The following is a 15,699-nucleotide window of genomic DNA, read 5'->3' as shown; positions in this document are numbered from 1 at the left end:
TGGCTGGAGACACGCACCACAGGGAGGTGCGTGGAGGAGGAACAGGGCTCTGGAAACGCACTGGAAGCCTGGTGCGTAGGTGTCGGCACTGATGGTACTGGGCTGGGGTGGGAAGGTGGCGCCGGATATACCGGACCGTGAAGGAGGACACGCGCTCTTGAGCACCGAGCCTCCCCAACCTTACCAGGTTGAATGGTCCCCGTAGCCCTGCCAGTGCGGCGAGGTGGAATAGCCCGCACTGGGCTATGCTGGCGAACCGGGGACACCATCTGTAAGGCTGCTGCCATGTACGCCGCCCAAGGAGACGTACTGGAGGCCAGATATGTTGGGCCGGCTTCAATGGCACCCGGCTCCGAACTCCAACCTAGCCTACCAGTGCGGCGAGGTGGAATAGCCCGCACTGGGCTAAGCACGCGTACTGGGGACACCGTGCGCTTTTACCGCATAACACGGTGTCTGACCAGTACGACGCCCTCTCACCTCCACGGTAAGCCCGGGGAGTTGGCTCAGGTATCCAACCCGGCTTCGCCACACTCCCCTTTAACCCCCCCCCAATACATTTTTGGGTGAGCCTCTCGGGCGCTCCAGACCGCTCTGCCTTGCTTTCGCCTCATAATACCGCCTCTCCGCTTTCGCTGCTCCTGCTCCGCTTTGGGGCGGCCGACACTCCTCTGGCTCTCTGCCCAGGGTCCTCTCCCGTCTAGGATTTCCTCCCATGTCCATTCCTCTTTGTACCATTGCTGTTGTTTCTTGCCGTCCTTCTCCACTCCGCTTGGTCTGTTGGTGGTGGGTGTTTTCTGTTAGTAGTCGTAATCCTCCTCCTCGGCACGAGGAGGGCGAGACGATCAGACCAATATGCAGTGGTTGTTTCCATGGTAATTTAATAACAAAAAATAACCATATACGATACAAATACAAAATGAAACTACCGTCAAACAGTCCCGTAGGCACGAAACACTGACACGAGGACACAAAGATCACAAACACACACCAACCACGTGGAACCCGGCCTGCCTAAGTATGATTCTCAATCAGGGAACAACGATCACAGCTGCCTCTGATTGAGAATCATCATCCCGCCGACACACAAACATCCCCACATAGAAAAATGACACAGACAAACCACCCCAACTACGCCCTGACCAACTAAATAATACAAAACACAACAGAAAACAGGTCAGGAAACGTGACAACAAGTCTCTGAATATCCTTGAGTGGTCAGCCAGAGCCTGGAACTTGAACCCGATCGCAACTTCTTCTGGAGAGACCTGAAAATAGTTGTGCAGCGACCCTCCCCAAACCCAACCTGACAGAGCTTGAGAGGATATGCAGTAAGAAAGACATGGGGAACCACTCCCCAAATACAGGTGTGCCAAGCTTGTAGCGCCATTCCCAAGAAGACTCAAGGCTTTTAAAGGTGCTTCAACAAAGTACATTTACATTTAAGTCATTTAGCAGACGCTCTTATCCAGAGCGACTTACAAATTGGAAAGTTCATACATATTCATCCTGGTCCCCCCGTGGGGAATGAACCCACAACCCTGGCGTTGCAAGCGCCATGCTCTACCAACTGAGCCACACGGGACTGAGTACTGAGTAAAGGGTCTGAATACTTATGGAAATGTGATATTTCMGTTTTTTGTTTTTAATACATTTGAAAACATTTCTAAAAACCTGTTTTTGCTTTGTCATTATGAGGTATTGGGTGTAGATTGATGAGGCGAAAAAACTATTGAATACATTTTAGAATAAGGCTGTAACGTAACAAAATGGGGGAAAGTAAATGTGTCTGAATACTTTCCGAATGCACTGTATCTCAATTCCTATGAGCCATTGCCCATCACGTGATCAGGTCCTTCTCACAGACATCTCCACACCGAAGTAGGCTACAAGTGAAGACAGACACATCGGGAACACAACTGTGTGCATCCTTCTTATCGAATTCTGAGGCTCATATTGAAGATGTAAGAAGAACTGTCCACAATTACTTTTCGTCAGCCAACAAGATGAGTAGGCCTAATGAACAGCAAAAGCACTAGCCTATGTCAATCTACTATCCCCCATAGTACAAAAGTTGACCTATTCTATAGGTGAACTTGTCCTTCTGTGCGAGAAATAAATATTCCAAACACAATCTGGGACACTTGTGGGACGCGGTAGATCCCAAATTAATACAACCACTCGCATCAAAAATAATTATTTTAAAGCAATTACATTTACATTTAAGTCATTTAGCAGACGCTCTTATCCAGAGCGACTTACAAGTTGGTGCATTCACCTTATGATGTCCAGTGGAACAACCACTTTACAATAGTGCATCTAACTCTAAGGGGGGGGGGGTGGTTAGAAGGATTACTTTATCCTATCCTAGGTATTCCTTAAAGAGGTGGGGTTTCAGGTGTCTCCGGAAGGTGGTGATTGATTCCGCTGACCTGGCGTCGTGGGGTTTGTTCCACCATTGGGGTGCCAGAGCAGCGAACAGTTTTGACTGGGCTGAGCGGAGCTGTACTTCCCAGAGGTAGGGAGCGAGCAGTGCCAGGAGGTGGATGAACTGCAGTGACCTCTTGTTTGGGCTTAGGGCCCTGTCAGGAGCCTGAAGTACGGAGGTGCCTTCCCCTGACGCCGTAGGCAAGCACCATTGTCTTGTGCGGTATGCGAGCTTCAACTGGAGCCAGTGGAAGGATCGGACGGAGTGGCGTGAGTGAGAAACTTGGTAAGGTGTGAACACGACGGGCTGCGGCGTCTGGCTGAGTTGTAGCGGTTTAATCGCACAGCAGGACGCCCAAGCCAACGACGATTGCAGAATCCAGACGGGAGATGACAAGTCCGTATTAGGACTTGCCGCTTCCTTGTTGACGGCAGGTCGTTACTCTCGAATTCTGTAGAGCATGAACCTAGCATGGAACGGGCACGCCTTGAGTTGTTGAGAACGACAGGAGGTGTCGTCCAAGGATCACTGCCAACATTCTCACGCTCTGGGAGCGACCAATGGGTTGTCAACCGTTATGCAAGATGCATGAACGGCAGTCCTTCCCAGGGAGAAGAGCGGCTCCGTCTTGCCAGTTCAGCTTGACGGTGGTGATCCGTCATCCACACTGATATGTTCTCCAGACATGCAGAGATGCGATTCGCACCTGGTTATCAGAAGGGGGAAGGAGAAGATTAATTGTGTGTCGTTCGCATAGCAATGATAGAAGGAGACCATGTGAGGATATGACAGAGCCAATGATTGGTGATATAGCGACGAATAGGAGAGGCCTAGACAGAGCCCCTGTGGGGACACCCAGTTGTGAGAGCACGTGGTGCGGAGACAGATCTCTCGCCACGCCACTCGGTAAAGCGAGCGACCTGTCAGATTAGGACGCACTCCAACGCGCAGGGCCGCGCCGGAGATGACCCAACTTCGGAGAGGTGGAGAGGAGATCTGTATGGTCACAGTATCAAAGGCAGACGCATAGGTCTAGAAGGATGACGAGCTATGAGGAGAGCAGGTTAGCTTATAGCAGTGCCGGGCCTCCGTTGACAACAGAGAAGAGCAAGTTCAGTAAGACTGAGTCTTGAACCTGACTGATTGGATCAAGAAGGTCATTCTGAAGAATAGCAGGGAAGCTGCGCAAGGACGGACGTTCAAGAGTTTGAGAGGAAAAGAAAGAAGGGAACTGTCTTAGTTGTGACTCAGGGGATCGAGTGTAGGTTTTTACAAAGGGGTGCAACTCTCGCTCCTCTGAGGCGAGGACGCTAAGCCAGCGGTCAGGAGAGGTGATAGCGAGTGAGGTAGGGAGAAGGTCTCCGGAATGGTCTGGAACGAAGGAAGGCGATCAGGTCAAGCGGCAGGTTGTTGGCGGACCGCGCCGTCACAAGAACTCTGAGATTCATTGGGAGCAGAGGGAGAGAAAGAGGTCAAAAGCCCGGGTAGGCAGTGGAGCAGAACCACGGTGTCGTTTGAGACTTAGCAACGAGGATCGAGAATGTCGTCGACCTTCTTTTCAAACATCGTTGACGAAGTCATCCGCGAGAGGAGGAGGGTCCAACAAAAGGAAGCTCAAGGGGGGAGGAGGATTCAGGAGGGAGGAGAGTGGCAAAGAGCTTCCTAGGGTTAGAGGCAGATGCTTAGATTTAGAGTGTAGAAATGTGCTTTTAGCAGCAGAGACAGAAGAGAGAATCGTAAGAGAGAGAGAGAGTGGGATGACAGGTCCGCAGGGAGGCGGTTTTCCTCCATTTCCCTCGGCTGCCCGGAGCCCTGTCTGTGAGCTCGCTGAGTCGTGACCACGGCAGAAGGGGACGACCGACCGCCTGGAGATAAGGACATCAGAGAGTCAAAGGATGCAAGGCAGGAGGAGAGGTAGGTTTGGAGGCAAATACAGGAAAGATAGGCTGGAGATGTTTGAGCCAGAGGGAAGCAGAATAGGATGGAAGAGGAGAGAGTAGCGGGAGAGAGAGCGAGGTTGGGACGGCGCGATACCATCCGACTAAGGGGCAGTGTGGGAGTGTTGGATGATGAGCGAGAGGGAAAAGGATACAAGGTAGTGGTCGACTTGGAGGGAGTTGCAATGAGATTAGTGGAAGAACAGCATCTAGTAAAGATGAGGTCAAGCGTATTGCCTGCCTTTGTGAGGTAAGGGGGAGTTGAAAGAGGGTGAGGGTCAAAAGAGGAAGAGAGTGGAAAGAAGGAGGCAGAGAGGAATGAGTCAAAGGTAGACGTGGGGAGGTTAAAGTCACCCAGAACTGTGAGAGGTGAGCCATCCTCAGGAAAGGAGCTTATCAAGGCGTCAAGCTCATTGATGAACTCTCCAAGGGAAACCTGGGGGCGATAAAATGATAAGGATGTTTAAGCTTGAAAGGGCTGGTAACTGTGACAGCATGGAATTCAAAGGAGGCGATAGACAGATGGTCAGGGAGAAAGAGAGAATGTTCCACTTGGGAGAGATGAGGATCCCAGTGCCACCACACCCGCTGACCAGAAGCTCTCGGGGTGTGCGAAACACGTGGGCAGACGAGGAGAGAGCAGTAGGAGTAGCAGTGTTATCTGTGGTAATCCATGTTTCCGTCAGTGCCAAGAAGTCGAGGACTGGAGGGAAGCATAGGCTGAGATGAACTCTGCCTTGTTGGCCGCAGATTGGCAGTTCCAGAGGCTGCCGGAGAGACCTGGAACTCCACGTGGGTCGTGCGCGCTGGGACCACCAGGCAGCGGCCACGCGGTGTGAAACGTTTGTATGGTCTGTGCAGAGAGGAGAGAAGAGGATAGACAGACACATAGTTGACAGCTACAGAAGAGGCTACGCTAATGCAAAGGAGATTGGAATGACAAGTGGACTACACGTCTCGAATGTTCAGAAAGTTAAACTTACGTTGCAAGAAATCTTATTGAACTAAAATGATACAGTGCTGCGCTAAGAGCTAGCTAGCAGTGGCTGCCGTTGTTGAATTAGTTGAAAGTGTAGTGGCTAGGTAGCCTCCGGTAACTGGCTAGGTAACCTCGAAAATCTAAACTACACAATTATCTGGATATGGAAGAACATGCAAAGACAACTATGTAGCTAGCTAACACTACACTAATCAAGTCGTTCCGTTGAATGTAATAGTTTCTACAGTGCTGCTATTCGGTAGACGGTGGACGTTGGCTAGCTGGCTAGCTGCTGGCCAGATAGCAGTGTTGACTACGTTAGGACGACGAATTACGATAATTACGCTAAACTACACAATTATCTTTGATACAAAGACGGCTATGTAGCTAGCTAAGAAGAAATTGCTAAGATCAGACAAATCAAACCGTTGTACTATAATGAAATGTAATGAAAAGTGATACTACCTGCGGAGCGAAGTGCGAAATGCGACCACTCGCTCCAACCCGGAAGTCTGTGAGGCTGATGCAACAGAGGCTGATGCAACAGATCAGAATGTTTAGCTTAAAATGTTGATAAACTATTAGGCTATTTCTTCACATTATAAGCGCAACTGTGCGCACACCTATTTCGCACATACATGCGAAAGTTCCAAAAGCAATACATTTGCAAGAAAACCCCATTCTCAAAAGTGACCGCAAATGTGATTATGCATGTAATGCTTTATTATAAAGTTGCATTTTTATGGTGAAAATTATCTTCCCCAAACAGTTAGGTTCTACACYGGTTGTAAAGAGAATGAATGTGCTTAATTTTAAGAAGTTATTTCGCCACTTTAGTTGTGAAACAAACCTTACCAAAACATATAGGCCTATGGGCTAGGCTACATAAGGTGTGCGACTATGATTTGAAAAAGTTATTTAAAAAAAGGCATACGCTGTTTCTTGCCTTACTGCACATAATCTAGGCATCATTCGCAAGTGATAACCGAATGGTGGCTGGATCGAATCCCCGAGCTGACAAGGTAGAAATCTGTCGTTCTGCCCCTGAGTACTGTTCCCCAGGCGCCGAAAGACATGGAGGGGTTGGGTTAAATGCGGAAGACACATTTCAGTTGAAGGCATTCAGTTGTACAACTGACTAGGCATCCCTGTTTCCCTTTCCCTTCCCTAATATATATATATATATATATATCATATATATCAGTATATCATTCACAAGGGATAGGCTAATATTGTCACCCATCAGACTATTCTTAATTTAATCATTCCTTTACGTATAATAAATAATATACAGTGCCAGTCAAAAGTTTGGACACACCTACTCATTCAAGGGTTTTTCTTTATTTTTACTATTTTCTACATTGTAAAATAATAGTGAAGACATCAACACTATGAAATAACACAAGGGCATCATGTAGTAACCAAAAAAGTGTTAAATAAATMTAAATATATTTTAGCCACCCTATACCTTGATGACAGCTTTGCACACTCTTGGCATTCTCTCAACCAGCTTCACCTGGAATGCTTTTCCAACAGTCTTAAAGGAGTTCCCATATATGCTGAGCACTTGTTAGCTGCTTTTCCTTCACTCTGCGGTCAAACTCATCACAAGCCATCTCAATTGGGTTGAGGTTGGGTGATTGTGGAGGCCAGGTCATCTGATGCAGCACTCCATCACTCTCCTTCTTGGTCAAATAGCCCYTACACAGCCTGGAACTGTGTTGGGTCATTGTCCTGTTGAAAAACAAATGATAGTCCCACTAAGATGGGATAGCGTATCGCTGCAGAATGCTGTGGTAGCCATGCTGGTTAACTGTGCCCTGAATTCTAAATAAATCACTGACAGTGTTACCAGCAAAGTACCCCCACACCATCACACCTCCTCCTCCATGCTTCACGGTGGGAACTATACATGCTGAGATCATCCGTTCATCTACTCTGCGTCTCACAAAATCATGGCGGTTGGAACCTAAAATSTAAATTTTGGACTCATCAGACCAAAGGACAGATTTACACCGGTCTAATGTCCATTGCTCGGGTTTCTTGGCCCAAGCAAGTCTCTTCTTGTTAATGTGTTCTTTAGAAGTGGTTTCTTTGCAGCAATTTGACCATGAAGGCTTGATTCACACAGTATCCTCGGAACAGTTGATGTTGCTTTGAGTTCTTAGGAAACTCTGGAGTATTTTGTTTTTTTACATTGTTACCCCAGGAAATCTTAAGTCTTATTACATACAGCCGAGAAGAACTATTGGATATAAGAGCAACGTCATCTTACCAACATTACGGCCAGGAATACGACTTTCCCGAAGCGGATCCTCTGTTCGGACCACCCCCCAGGACAATGGAGCTAATTCCAGTAGGCGATCCAAAACAACAATGCCGCAGAAGGGGCAGACGAAGCGRCCACCTGGCCAGGCTCTGTAAACGTGCACATCGCACACCGCTCCGGAGTRCACTACTAGCCATTGTCCAGTCACTTGACAACAAGGTAGATGAAATTTGAGCAAGGGTTGCCTTCCAGAGAGACATCAGAGATTGTAACATTCTYTGTTTCAYGGAAACATGGCTCTCTCTGGATGTGTGGATATTCATTTACTTGGATTTGTTTGTTTTGTGTGTATTGTTGTGAAATTGTTAGATATTACTGGCTAGATATTACTTCACTGTTGGAGCTAGAAACACAAGCATTTCGCTACACCCACAATAATATCTCCTAAACACGTGTATGTGACCAATAAGATTTGATCTGATTTGATTAGAGATATGCCCTAGCTATAGTTAGTCAGTGGTTGCACATCTATCTCGCTGGAATGAAGCACGGGTGTGAATAGTAGACATTATATCCTTTAACTGTTTACAGCAGGTCTCCAGCTACCCTGACCTGTTTGATCAGCCTGATACGGTGCCGTGGGTGTGTCCAGCTTACACAAATCTGCGTGCGTATACCAATGGAATTAAACATTCAACCAATGCCTCAAGTGTCGTGCTGTAGGTCCACCACACACCCAAAGGGTTGTGGGGTCCTGTCYAGAATCAACCCCTAGCCCCTACCCCAAGACACTTGTGGAGATCTGAGAGAATTGGATAGGTGTAAGCAATACCACCAACATTCCAATAAGCCTACCAGAGGGTAAGGTGGAGCTCTCACCATGTCACCACAAGTCAATCCCTCTCAGATCTACACATGTCTAGATTCTGGCAAGTAGGGGCTAGGGGTTGTTTCTGGACAGGCCATGGGTATTATGGTAGCTCAGTCAGTCAGTCAGTCAGTCTGGCACTGTCAAACCATTTTAATAGCTGTCAAATACTTGCTTCCTCCTTCCTTGGGAGAATCTCGATTGCATTGCCTTGATTTGTTGCATCCTCTTTCCTAGTTTTCGCACGCACGCACGCACGCACGCACGCACGCACGCACGCACGCACGCACGCACGCGCGCACACACACACACACACACACACACACACACAGCTTGAAGAGTTTATTGATTTCATTATTGGTTATTATTATTGTCAATGATTTTGTTGACAAAACCCATTGTATTCTATTATTCTATTATATCAACTATTTAAAAAAATATAGAAATTCTGTTGTTTATCGTTTTCATTATTCTACAATCTTTACCATGGCTATAAATTATAGAAAAGTTGACTAAAGCACAAACAGACCTGGCTACTAGGCAAAAGTAACAGAGAAACATGCAGTGTCCATGTTTCATGTGACATTTTGAACGACATGTAGATGTTTTGTTGTTGGTAAGAGTTATGGTCTCATTGTACCTATCTAGACTCTTATTCCTCACACTACACATGTGAAGCTGCAAGAAGATCACATTTAAAAATGTTGACCCTGATGTCACACATTGGCCCCTTTATTTATAGAAAKACCCAAAAGCAGATGAGCTCGTTCGACTATTTTTGGCCATATTCTGGTGTTTCGTGGTGGAAAACTGAGCGGGTCGACCATAACACGTCAACACTGTTACCCATAGATGGACAGGCTAGAAATGTTTTTAACAATTWAAAAAAAATGATTATTATTATTTTGCATTCAATTGCCCCTCCCTGTTGCAGACAACAAGCTTCCATTCCCCCTGTCACAAGGGGATTTATGGCTGATTTAAGATGAAATCGTCAACCCAGTTACAATCAACCATGTTACTTTATTTTGCACTTACTGTACTTTATTCATTTCTTTATTCAACCTTGAGATAGGAAAACTATTTTTTTATTAAGTTGAACAGTGTAAGAGCTGTTTCAAATGACCGCCTGAAATTTCAGCATGTTTGGGTGGGATGGAGTTTTGGCCTGCCTGCCTACATCACCAGGTGGTAAATTGAGTTAATAGCCCAGTAAGAAAGAGAGTTCCAAACCTCTCTGTCAATAACAGCTAGTTTTCAGTTTTCCCCTCCCCACTCAGACCACAGCTAGACAGTCTTAGCAACCCTTCTTGCTTGAGAAATTGCTCTTTAYCAAGAAGCTATTTTTGTTTATTTTTGACCATTTTAATTGAAAATAAATATTAACAGTAAGATACTTGATTGTTACCCAGAAATGATTTGATATTGATATAAAAACGGCTGCGTTGGCCAACACTAAAACATGCTTTTAATGGTGATCATCTATAGAGAAAGATTTTTAATTCAGGACTAGGCTTAATCTGGGTCTGGGAAACTGGCCCARTATTACATAGCCTAAATAGGCCTATTATTGACATGTGTTGTTGTCTGTGTAGCTATGACTACCTGAGTGATGACGACGACCGTCGGAGCATCGACAGCAGCACCAGCGATGACAGTGTCCCTGAGCACCCCTACGTCCCACTGGTCACCAACGAGGAGAGCTGGGCCAACAAGTGCCGCAAGATGGAGCAGAGGTTCAAGATTGTCTACGCTCAGAAAGTGAGTAGCCATTTTGTATCTTTGTAGAGCCCCACAGTAAGCCTATGAGTGGCACTCAAGTACAGGGGACAAGATAGTCGTTGTTGGGTGTCTTTCTTCAAGTACTGTAATAACTATTCCCAGCTCACTTGCTCCATAGGGTAGGTTGCTCCAAGGTGTACACTAGGTTATAGGTTATCCTTGTACACTAGCCCTTGGTGTATACTCACACACTAGACACTAGGTCTATATTGTGGTGTATACACGTGCCCAGGCATGCCCCAAATGACTGTTACCTCGGAGATCAGKGCTGAATTATTGCACAGTTTGTTCTTATGAAGATGTTGCTCCTGCCCAACCAAAACTTGAAATGCCTCATCTGCAAGAGATAATGTGGCTCACAAATTGCTCTCTGTAGTCAATCATAGGACTCATTGATAAGACAGAAGTAGATGGAAGGCATCATTGGATATGTGTAGCTGGGTCATAGGGCACACTGTAGSAAAACGTTTCAAAACAAAAAAAACTAGTTTCTTATTTGACAAGTACCTCCCCATTTTACTCCATTTCAGCCTGTCTTCTTCCATTAAAAAACAGCCCTGATGTGTGCTTCTCTCCAGGGCTATTTGGAGGAGCTGGTGCGTCTGCGGGAATCCCAGTTGACAAACGTGGAGACGGAGAACAAGGAGCTGAACGCGAGGCTGGTGGAGCTGGAGGAGCAGAGCCAGCAGGAGAAGAGGGAGCTGGAGGCCATCGTGCTGGAGCTGCAGGAGCAGCTGTGAGTGGCTACACACACACACACACACACATGCAGACACGAGCATGCATGCGACGTACATGTAGACAAACATACACACACAATACACACAACTACAGAGACACATACAGGTACCCAGCTAACAACAAATACTCCCACAACTTTAGAGAACGTTCCCCTAAGAACCTCATTAGGTCATTAACTAACATTTTCATAAAATTTTTCCTGTGATGTGCAAGGAATATTCCCAAGAGACCATTCCCTTAATGTCAAATAGAACTTGGTTACCATGTTCTCAGAATGTTATATATTAATGTTCTAGACACGTTTCATAGGAACGTTGCAAGAACAATGTGTCCAGTTTTCTGTTGGTTAGGAGAATATTCCATCAACGTCCCACAAAACATACACAGAACATGGTTGCCACATTCTCAGAACATACACTCTTAGAAAAAAAGGTGCTATYTAGAACCTAAAAGGGTTCTTCGGCTGTCCCCATAGGATAACCCTTTGAAGAACCCTTGTTGGTTCCAGGTAGAACCCTTTCGGTTCCAAGTAGAACCCTTTGGGTTTCATGTAGAACTCTTTCCACAGAGAGTTCAACATGGAACCCAAAATGGTTCTACCTTGAACCAAAAAGYGTTTCACCTGGAACCAAAAAGAGTTATGATATGGGGAAAAGTGGAAAACCCCTATTAGAACMCTTTTTTCTAAGTGTAAGATATTAGTGTTCTAGGCACGTTTCATGGGATTGTTGCAGGAATATTTATGGGTATGTTGTGTATAACATTACGATCATTTTTTCCTAACTCTAATGCCAAATCATGATTAAAAAAGGTTCTCAGAAGGTTTTTGCTAATATAGATAGAATGTTCCACTAACTAACAGAAAACTGGACACTCAAACATTAGGGGAACATTACGGTAACATTACAAAAACTCTCTCCCTCTAGAATGATTAGCTGGGTTTCTGTATAGTTGTCTAATTTGGTAGGACATATTAACCGGTTTTAATCATACTCCTGAATCACTATGATCAATAAAATATTTTCTTGAGTGTACTTTTAAGAGGGGTGAGATTTACTTCAAGTGGAATTCATCCTTTTGCTTACACCTATCAAGTTGTTTCAGATTTACACAACTGCATAGGGAATTTTTACTAGGATTAAATGTCAAGAATTGTGAAAAACTGAGTTTAAATGTATTTGGCTAAGGCGTATGTAAACTTCCGACTTCAACTGTATATTTGCCATATATTTTTAACTGTGCCGTTTCACAAAAGTTCTCAACCTATATACATTTTACGGACACAGTATATACTCTCACATTCTTAGTATTTTCCCTAACTAATGGAAAACCTTAGGGGAACATTACGGGTAACATTACAAAAATGTTCTTTCTCCCTAGAATTGTTAGCTGGGTAGGGTTCTGGCGGCTCTGTTATTGTGTGGGGTGTATTTTCCTGGCATGGTTTAGGTCCACTCAACCTCTTAGAGGGCAACGTAAACTGCAGTAAATACAAAGCTGAAGGGTTTGATGAGCATAAACGATGTAAACCGTATGCCATGGCCATCTCAGTCACCAGATCTTAACCCAATTGAACAATTATGGGACATTCTAGAGAGGTACCTGAGACACACCAAATTATGGAATTTCTCGGTTTTTGTAAACATACACAGAATATGGTTGCCATGTTCTCAGAACATAATATATTAATGTTCTAGACATGTTTCATGGGAACATTGCAAGACTATTTGTGTCCCCCCACAAAAAAATCTACACATTACGTCACTGAGCCAATCAAGGCACGGATTGGTGAACGACTGATACATTCATATCGCTTTGTCGATTGGCAAGGGATACTTTTAACATACAGTGTTTTTACACGTTTTCACACTTGATTACATTGTGCATGTTTATAGAGTAATTATTATTCAACTTGTTCTTCACCTGGGATTTGAACTCACAACCTCCTGGTTCATGGTACTCCGATCTTTCCCGCTATGGTATGACACCATGTCCATGTATCGGTTAATATGACTATTCTGATCATTGATTTGATTGACTTATTTCAGCAATTTAAGGGCTTTCTGTATAGKTGTCTAATGTTGGTTGGGCATATTAACCTGTTTTAATGATACTCCTGAATCACTATGATCGATAAAATATATTTCCTTATTGCTTACACTATCAAGTTGTTTCATCTACATAAGTGTAAATGCCTAGGGAGGAGGGGTTAGGATTTCTTCTGGACAGGGCCTAACTCTACTGGCCCAATAAGTACATGCCCATGAGATAACCCTTATTGGGRCAGTGTTTAGGTCGTTCCTCATTGGTGCTTGTGGCCTGGGAGGCTGGCCTTCTCGGYAGAGTTCCTCTGTCCAGTGTCTGTGTTCTTTTGCCCATCTTAATCTTTTCTTTTTATTGGCCAGTCTGAGATATGGCTTTTTCTTTGCAACTCTGCCGAGAAGGCCAGTATCCCAGAGTCGCCTCTTCACTGTTGACGTTGAGACTGGTGTTTTGCGGGTACTATTTAATGAAGCTGCCAGTTGAGAACTTGTGAGGCGTCTGTTTCTCAGACTAGACACTCTAATGTACTTGTCCTTTTGCTCAGTTGTGCACCGGGGCCTCCCACTCCTCTTTCTATTCTGGTTAGCGTCCGCTTGGTATCAGAACGGCGTGCTAGGGTTATCTACCCCGCGACACGCCTTGGCCAGACGGGCAAGTTTCAGTAACACAACAGCAGCTGACTTGACTTAGACAAGGTGCCACAAGTTCAGGCACGCCGCTTGCAGAACGGCAGACTCTGACCGGTCTGAAACGCACTGTAGGACCCTGGGGGGTCTGCGTGGTGCCCGGAAACTGGAGGTACCACAGTTGATAGGGCTAAAGGACAACGCACCCTTCCAGGCTAGTGCGGGGAAGCGGAGGACATCAGGGCACACTGGACTTCTCAAGGCGTCACTATAAAGGCCTGATGTGTGAGTAATCGCAGGTGACTGACGGATCTGGACACACAATCAGGCCAGTGAGCTCGCTTCCATACCGAGATCTGTATCTTTGTTATCAAGGGGAGGACTAAATTCAGAAGTAATTAAATAGCAAAACACACTCTCCAATACAAATATGTCAAGGTTGGAGACTAGCTGGGATGGTTCTAATCGTTTATGTCAGTCATCATATGTGTGTAGGTGGTTGAAAATTTTGTGGCTGAGGACAGCAGGTACACGACAACAGGGCGAGTAGCGGGGGAGACAGGAACAGTGCGTACAAGGGCTCTGGAGATCGCACATGAAGGCTTCCAACCTTACCTGGTTGTATGCTCGCCCCCATATCAAACTCTCTCTCTCTTCGCTCGCGACTTACTCACCATTTACAACACTCTGCAAATTAATGTCTCATAATCTCCTCCTTTCACCTTCGCTCCAATAACTGCTCATAACTCCTCCACCAATTTCTTCGCGACTCCCACTACCATTTCGTTTAGCCAACTGCTCACCTCGTTGTAAGCACGGGGAAACTGGCTCCAATTCTTTTCCCACTTGACCCAGCCACAGCCCTGTGCCCTCCCCCAATAAATTTTTTGGGTAGCCTCTCGGGCTTCCAGCCACTCTGCCTAGAATTTATCGCTGCGCCTTGGTCCCATGTTGGTGGGAATTCTGTCACGTCGTGTGGAGGAGAGACGGACCAAAACGCAGCATGTGGAAAATAAGCCATCTTCTTTTATTTATAACGACGAAGATGAACATGAAACAAACACTTATACAAACTATACAAAAACAACAAACGACCTGTACGCTACAAAACGCAAGTGCACACACAAACTACTTACGTTCAACATAGACACAGCTAGACTACTATACTAAACATAAACCCAACTACTCTAATAAACCCCCTAAACCTTACAACACCCTAGACACTACAAAAACACATACATTCCCATGTCACACCCTGACCTAACTAAAATAATTAAGAAAACAAAGAATACTAAGGCCAGGGTGTGACAGCTAACCCCTCCCATGGGGGCACATCACCCTCTCTCGCATGCAGAGACCGAGCCATGGGCGCCATAGGTCCAGGGGCACCTGTGTCCATCCCCACTCTATCAAAGTATATACACTACCGTTATGGAAGTATATACTACAGTTCAAAAGTTTGGGGTCACTTAGAAAGTCCTTGTTTTTCAAGATAAAGCACATTTTTGTCCCATTAAAATAACATAAATTGATCAGAAATACAGTGTAGACATGTTAATGTTGTAATGACTATTGTAGCTAAACGGAGATTGTTCTAAAATGGAATTCTACATAGGCGTACAGAGGCCATTATCAGCACCATCACTCCTGTGTTCCAATGGCACATTGTGTTAGCTAATCCAGTTTTAAATTTTAAAAGGCTAATGGTCATTTAGAAAACCTTTTGCAATTATATTAGCACAGCTGAAAACTGTTGTTTCTGATTATAAGAAGCAATAAAATGGCCTCTTTAGATAGTTGAGTATCTGGAGCATCAGCATTGTGGGTTCTTACAGGCTCAAAACGGCTAGAAACAAAGACCTCTCTGATGAAAGTCAGACTATGCTTGTTCTGAGAAAATGAAGGCTATTTCATTTGAGAAATTGCCAAAGAAACTGAAATCTTGTACAACGCTGTTGTACTACTCCCGTCAACAAAAGACAACAACAACAAAAGCCCAACAAAAAAAACCCCCAAAAAGACATAC

The 15,699-nt window shown here is 45.2% G+C and overlaps 1 protein-coding gene across 1 annotated transcript in view; it reads left to right on the top strand.

Annotated features, from left to right (window-relative positions):
• LOC111978719 (RUN domain-containing protein 3A) overlaps positions 1-15,699 on the top strand; it is a 45,574-nt gene that overhangs the window by 17,259 nt on the left and 12,616 nt on the right. Inside the window, exons 7-8 of the mRNA XM_024008941.2 lie at positions 10,077-10,242; positions 10,842-10,999. Of these exons, the coding sequence (XP_023864709.1) occupies positions 10,077-10,242; positions 10,842-10,999 (324 nt within the window). The remainder of the gene's footprint in view (positions 1-10,076; positions 10,243-10,841; positions 11,000-15,699) is intronic.

This window comes from Salvelinus sp. IW2-2015, linkage group LG18 (assembly GCF_002910315.2).
Source record: "Salvelinus sp. IW2-2015 linkage group LG18, ASM291031v2, whole genome shotgun sequence".
NCBI lineage: Eukaryota > Metazoa > Chordata > Actinopteri > Salmoniformes > Salmonidae > Salvelinus > Salvelinus sp. IW2-2015.
This window is presented reverse-complemented; position numbering and strand designations above follow the sequence as displayed.